The 7,782-nt window shown below is 39.2% G+C and overlaps 1 protein-coding gene across 1 annotated transcript; it reads right to left on the minus strand.

The window, feature by feature from the left end:
• Positions 1-1,159: 1,159 nt before the first annotated feature.
• LOC120565498 (zinc finger BED domain-containing protein 4-like) lies at positions 1,160-2,968 on the minus strand. Its single transcript, XM_039811330.1, has 2 exons — positions 2,334-2,968; positions 1,160-2,148 (listed from the first exon to the last, which is right to left on the minus strand). The coding sequence occupies exons 1-2, from the start codon at positions 2,717-2,719 to the stop codon at positions 1,488-1,490; spliced, it is 1,047 nt and encodes a 348-aa protein (XP_039667264.1). The 5' UTR covers positions 2,720-2,968; the 3' UTR covers positions 1,160-1,487.
• Positions 2,969-7,782: the final 4,814 nt, after the last annotated feature.

Raw genomic sequence — 7,782 nt, forward strand, 5'->3', positions numbered from 1 at the left:
GCATGCTTGAATGTAAAAAATACCTATTACAATTTCTCAGGGCCAAATGACCGATAATATCAAATTGCTTGTTTTGTCTAACTAATAGCATAAAACCCAAAGATAAGACATACAAGACAAATAAACTAATACGTCTTGTAAACATTTAGAAAGCTGAAACCAACAAATGTTGGCATTTTTTTGCTTTAGAAATTACTCAAATGATTATCAAAATTATTAATGATTTTGTTAAACAGAAAAATTAAAAGCACTTTCATATTTTTCAGTTTGGTATTGTATAGGCACAAACATTTAAAGGTCCTATGACATGCTGCTTTTTGGATGCTTTTATATAGGCCTTAGTGGTCCCCTAATTCTGTATCTGAAGTCTCTTTCCCGAAATTCAGCCTTGGTGCAGAATTACAGTCACCAGAGATAGTCCCACAATGAGCTTTCCTTAGGATGTGCCATTTCTGTGTCTGTAGCTATTGAGGAGAGAGGCGGGGGCAAGGTGGAGGGTCGGGGTGTGGGCGGGAAAAGCAGAGAAAGGGGAGGTAACCTTGCTCCTTATGACCTCATAAGGAGCAAGATCGGCCCATCGGAGCTTTCATTTTCTCAAAGGCAGAGCAGGATACCCAGGGCTCGGTTTACACCTATCGCCATTTCTAGCCACCGGGGGACCATAGGCAGGCTGCGGGAATGCACATTGATGTTAAAAAACCTCATAAAGTGAAACTGTCATGCCATGGGACCTTTAAGACACCCAGCCCTACTAACAGCTCGACGTTTGGCTCAGTTTACCCCATAGTTTTGAAAAAACAAAAACAGGCCTTCATGCATGTTTGCAGCTATCCTTAGTCAAGTTTTTAATGTGATTTTAGTGCTTTTAGTTTCAGTTAGTGAAATAGAACAAAATTATGCATGTATTTCATTAAATTAAATACATAAATACTAGGGCTGTCAAATGATTAACATTTTTAATCAAATTAATCAGAATTTTCAGTGGATTAATCAGGATTAATCACTATTTGCAATTACACCTGAATCCTAACCATTTTTTTTCTGAAATGCATACCAAAAGATAAATAACAGGACACAGATACATAATTTTCATATTATGTCTGTTTATTAACACAGCCAAATAATGGTGTTTTAAATCAAGCTGAAACATACTACACACCATAATATTTGTCTTTGTAATGTCCCATCGCTTCCTCTTTGGCATTCCTCTTAACCAGGATGTACAATTTACAGTATTCAATTGAACAGAAAGCAATAAATGTAGTCAAATCATAACAGTGGCCTACCACATTTTTGCACAATTTGAGTCATCTGTTGCATTTTTATGTGGAAAAAAACATTTTCAATAAAACTTTTAAATCAAACCAAAGAACAATCTTTTACCTTTTCCTCCATTCTTTAATCCAGTTGCTCAAAAATCCAGTTGCTAACTACTATAACATGTTGCACTGAAACTGGTCTTTTTGTTTGAACATCACCTTTCAAATCTACTGAGCTTCATCATCTTTCAGCCAGTTGCTGAGACAAACTAACTTGTTCACATTTTCTGAAAGTAAAGCTGACCTTTTCTTGTTCACAATGTGACCTGCAACTGAGAAAAGTCGTTCACAGGGAACAGTGGTTGCAGGAGTGGCTAGATATTTGTGAGCTAGTGAGGCCAGCTTCTCATGGGCTCCTGAATGAGATGCCCACCACCTCAAGGGGCAGTCCTCCAGTTTAATGGTGGGCTCTGCTCTGTACCTCTGTATGGCAGGTTGGACCTCTTCATCTTCTGATTCTGAATCTGAGCCCATTTGCAGAAGGCTGATTTTCTTCCTGGGTGGCCCATCATCATGTGTCTGTGAAGACCTTCTGGGTGATTCTTGTTGCAGCATCCCTTCAAGTGTGGTCCACACCTCTTCCCTGTCTGTCTTGGGCATGCATTTCAAGTCTTTGAAACAAGGATCCAAAACTGAAGCAATCTGGAGCCATGCATTGTTGAGCTGTTCTTGACGGGATGCTAGGTCCTCCGTGAACTTGGTCTTGAATCTCACCACATATGCAGGGTCCTCATCACAGGCTTCCATCTTGAGACGCAAGTGGCAGAGAGAAGGTAGTACCACAGAACAGGAGACATAGGCCTCTCCACCCAGGAGCTCAGTTACATACCTACATACACACAAAACATAACACACAGAGACAGTGTATTATTAGAACAGTGGTTATCAACATATTATTATTATTATTATTATTATTATTATTATTTACATACATACAGGTTATTGATATTTGACTTTATTCATTCCAGAAAATAATCAAAGCAATGTTATTTGATAAGTTACAGACTGATTTACCTGCATGGCTCTAGAAGTGTCTCCAGCCTCTGCAGTTTATCCCACTCTGCTGCGGTCGGCAAGACGAGTTTGTGCTCCTGATTGTCCAGGGCTGCGATGACAGCCTCTTTATTTCTGCTCACGCGCTTGACCATTTCCAGCGTCGAATTCCAACGTGTTGGAACATCCTGGATCAATGGCTCTTGCTTCTTTCCCAGGCTGACTTGTTGTGCTTGAAGCTCCGCAGCATTTGCTGGGCTGTGCTTAAAATGACCGACAACTTTGCGAGCCTTGGCCAAAGCATTTACAAAGCCGCTGTCAGCAAGACTCACTGTGACACTTCTCTGCACCATGTGAGCGACACAGTTCATGTGTTCATAGCGTGTAAGTCGAATTGCGGCAACCATGTTGCGTGCACTGTCAGTCCCAATGGTTGTCGTCTTGCCCTCGATGTCCCACTTACGTGCAACAGACAGGAACAAGCCTCTGCAAAATGACGCTCCTCAGTTTTTAATATAGTCAGCGCAAAAGACTTCAGTTCCCACGTGTCACTGATGAAATGTGCAGTTACTCCGAGGTAATTGTTGTTACTCACTGATGTCCTGTCAGGGCGATATGATTTACTTGAGCCAAGACCTCTTTCCTTTTTTCCTTTTTCGTTTTCATAGAGCTCGTGGATTTTCGTCATAACTGTGGCTCTTGACGGTGGCTTATAGGATGAGTCTTGAGACGCCACTTGCAAAACATCAAGGAAACCTGAGTCTTCTACAATGCTAATGGGTCTACAATCCTTTGCAATCCATTTTGCTATTGTGTTGGTCAAATTATCTGAGGTTGATTTTGTTAATGGCCTGCGAACATTCAGCGTGGTCTGGCGCAAACCACTTGCTGAACCTGACGGCCCAGCAAACGCATGTTTGGCGTTGACATGGTACCTCAAGCTTGAACAGCTCCGGTGAAATTGAAACTCCTTGTTACAAATCTTGCAAATAACCTTGTACTTGTTAACTGTACCATCATCATTCTTTTTATATTTGAATCCGTCAATAGGCCCACTTTGCTCACCTTGCTCCATCTCGCCTCTAGCTCCCAACCACTTTCCTGACTTTCCTGACCTGAATAATTTGTCACACTGCGCATGCGTGAAATGCGTTAAAAAAATTGACGTAATTAACAACAAACAACTAATTAACGTCGTTAACGCGCTATTTTTGACAGCCCTAATAAATACATAAAGACTTATTTATAATTAAAAGGCTCTATCTACAGTATTTTGGTCTCACGACACATTCTGTAGGCTATTGCTGCGAGATGGCTCAAGAGAATTACATTAGCATCAACGGTTTTAATTTACAGCTGCTGCTTAATTTGCAACCTCCTAAACAGTTGTCTCAGTGGCCAACAGTGTTTGTACCGACCAGTCATGCGTAACACGTAACTGTGTTACTTTGGATTACTTAGGAAGTGTTGAGCTGTGTAAAAAACCTATTTGCAGCAAAAACAATTTTTTTTATGACTGACGTGATGAAGCTATATTGACGACTTATCTGTAGGCCTGCAAACTCATGCTGCCAGCTATTCATTTCCTGTTGTAAACTGCCCACACTGCCATTCTCATTAGCATTGCCTCTCAGTTAGGAGTGAATTAGAGTGGGAAATTACAGGCTTTAGCCAAATTGCACTTGTTGTGGAGTACCACATACTAAAGCAAAGTAAATGCGCTCAATAGCTACTTCCCAGCTATTCTTTTGACCCCAGGAAGAATAGCTTCTGCAATGCTGTAGCTAATGGGGATCCAAATAAACTATCTAAAAATCAGGCAAAAATAATAAAAAGGATAATACTGGTATCCATAGATGGACTGCTGCAGGTACAGTACACTACACACACAGAAAGATAAAGGTACACTAAAGTAGATAGATAGGTAGATATACGGTTACCACAGCTTGCACTTGGGTCATAAACTTTTAATTAGTTGATGATAACATTAATTTGTTGACACTAGACTTTAATGAGTTTTCTTTCCGTTCAAAGATACACAAAACACTCTGCAAGCCTGCAGTGAAATTTACTTTTCTTGCTCTACATGTTCATTTGTTTTGTTAATTAAAATGTTTAAAGTTTAATCTCTCAAAGAATTTCCTCTACAACAACATACACACAGTGGGTCATTCTTTCTAAAATAACTGCAAACCCTAAAGAACAAATGAAGGATTATGGATTTCAGTGGAGTGATTCTTTCATTAGGTTCCAAAAGCAGTTTCAGAGGGTTTTCTATCACACATTAAAATTCTTCAACATCAACTTTTAACTTTATTTATACCCAAATTGGCAATTGGTTTTTGCAGCAAGACATAGATACAAAATAATACAATACAAAAAGCCAACATAGGCACTGAATGTTGTGGACATAGGGAAATCAACAGTCCCAGGTTGACTTTCTCATCTAATAAAATGCATCCCAAAATTTCACTAATGGTGAGCTTTACATTATTTGCTTATTGTCAACAAATCTCATAACTAAGAGACCAAATCCAACAATGCATCAGTCCATCTCACAATACTTGATTGATAGCACCGTGGCAATGAATCTTACGGGATCAGGCCGCATCCAACTTTCATTATATTTGACTCAAAATAAATACAGTGCCTGAGTTCATCGTAATAAAAGTAAGTGTCAGCCAGTGCAACAATGTGGCTCATTGATGCGTTTTTAATAGTAGTTGACAACAATGGGGCTCTATAAATAAGATTTATCAGGCTTGAGATGCAAGACAACACCCAGAAGCCCATAAGTTAGTCTATATCCACGGCGTTCCACTTCCGGGACTGCTCCGTTGCAGATGGAAAGTCCCCCGGATTATACTCATTAAGGCCAGATATCCGTTGCCTTGGGCTTACTTTGTGTTGGCATTTTAAACTCTGGTCGATTTGTGAGGACTATGGTTAACCTTTTCTCAGATCTCTGCAAGGTAAATCCAGACAGCTAGCTAAACTATCTGTCCATTTCTGTTGCATGACTAAAACAACCTTTGAACATACACGTTCCACCAAAACAAGTTCCGTCCTGAGGCTACTTTGCAGAGGCGCCGTTGCTCCGTACGAGGCTTAGCGCCGACCAAGACAAATGTGATTGGTTTAAAGAAATGCCAATAAACCAGAGCAGATTTTTCTCCCATCCCCGAATACTATGTGGACTCTCCAGACCCTCCTATGCAGCGCCATGGAGGAAGGTCTGGCAATGGGAGACTACCCATAAGTCAAACCATGTCCAGAGTCAGATCTGACCAGTACAGTGTCAGAAATTAAAAACTAAAAATTAAATTAAGGTGGGCAAGAAATCTCAGAATATTCCTTAAAAACGTGGTTGCACCCAAGATTATGACAATAAATAAATAATTTCATTCAAATAATTTAATTTCCATTTCCATCTCCAACATACAGTACACTCACACAGTGCAACAGCGTTGTTACGTGCACCGATAATACCAATAGTATGCTTTTTATGGGGCTTTATGGAAATGATTGGGCAATGATGTCACTAAATGAGTGTATTCGGTCATCTGCACCTAAGCACTCTAAAAAAAAACAGAGAAAACCCTGCATTACTGTATCAATTTTAGTCTGGGCTCATTTCCCATTAAAAAACTAGAGGTGTCACGGTTCTCCAAATCCTCGATTAGATTACATTTTCGATTCTCGATTTTTACTTCTTTTTTTTAAAGCACAGGTTGCTATGCCATTTTTAGATTAGACTTGTATGCAATATAATATCTGACCTTTGTTCGCAATGTACCACACTACATTGTCAAATTTAAAACATTTATTAACAACATAATATAAACTAGAAAATGCGTGGGAATGCTGAATAGATAAATTGCTAAAGCTAAACTGGATTAATAGCTTAAATCTGTAAGAAGAAGTTGAAGTAGTGAGAATAGTTGAACAAGTATGAATGGTGTTAATTAGTATGAATTTCATTGACAAGTTGAATAACACCACTAATGTATACAAGATGTGGAATAATAAAAAAGTTTTTTTTGGAATGCTAAAGCAAAACTGGATTGCTGGTTAAAATGTTAGAAGAAGGCGAAGTTGTAAGAAATGTGGAAAAGTGATAATTGTTCTAATTAATATAAAGGTCTTTAAAAAGTTGAATAATAGCCATACTGTATGAAAGTTGTAGGTGTTACAACAGTGGCACAGTGGTGCCAAGCGAGCGATATCCGTTCGACACACCGCGGTACCACAGTGGTAAATGTCCGCAGACTGCAGTTCAGTGCAGCTGCCACGTAGCACAAATTTCTCTTTTTTCTCGGTCTATTTTAAATAGAGTCGTGAAGACAACAGCAAAGCCCATCTTTACTTTAAATGAAATCAAACAAAGAAAAATAGTCTCTCTCTCTCTCTCTCTCTCTCTCTCTCTCTCTCTCTCTCTCTCTCGGCATTTTTGTGGAATAAATCTGCTTTTGCGTCAGCGTCATTCGCTCTGATGCAGACATTGAGTGACTGAGTTTGTTTTTGTTAATTAGGACACACCTGTGCACAATAATTAATTAAAACAACACGTTTGCTGTGGAGTCAAGCACACAGGGGCTCTGTGGTTAGTTCACACAGTCTGATGCTGGTAACACTCATATCGCATAACTGAGCACATTGGCAGAAACTAGACAAGAATACCTACGTTCTAACATAAATCAGATATGACAAGTAAAAATTGTTGGCGTGGGAGCAAGTTATAGAGAAAGAACTAAGAAGAGGGCTCCATTGACTTGCAATTAATTTTTTTTAAATATGCTTAATATTTGAAAAAGTATAAATAGTAGAACAAAAGTTGAAGAAGAGCACACATCTGCTGAAAGAGCTGAACAGTTTGATAGTTGAATGTTTTTTGTAGCTGAACGTATGCTGAAGTTACAGATGACGATAAACGTCGGAATAATAATAAAGTCAAGTTTATTTATATAGTTTAAAACAACCAAAGTTGATGAATGGTTTTAAAAACAAATAAAAGAATCTTAAAATCAATACTGCATTTAATAGGTAGCCAATGCAGGGATGCTAGAATCGGTGTGATGCTTTCTCTTTTCCTTGTGCCAGTCAGAAGTCTCGCTGCAGCATTTTGCACCATATGCAATTTTCTCCAATACTTTAGACAGGAAGGGAAGCTTAGAAATGGGACAGAAATAAATCTGATTTGTTGAGGTTCGGTTTTTTTAATAAGAGGATGGACGATTGCAGGTTTAAAAATGGATGGGACAGTTCCATTGGCAAGACTGCTGTTTATAATAAGTGGAATTGTGGGACCTACAGTGTCCAATAAATCCTTTAAAAGGTGTGAAGGAACAATATCCAAGGGGTAGGTGGAGGAACTTGTATGAGCAATAGTGTCATAGACGAGAGACAGAGATACAGGCTGAAAGCCATTGAGGATGGCAGGGGGGGAGGGGGGGGCAAGCATAAGACCAGG

Source organism: Perca fluviatilis, chromosome 9, assembly GCF_010015445.1.
Source record: "Perca fluviatilis chromosome 9, GENO_Pfluv_1.0, whole genome shotgun sequence".
Lineage (NCBI taxonomy): Eukaryota > Metazoa > Chordata > Actinopteri > Perciformes > Percidae > Perca > Perca fluviatilis.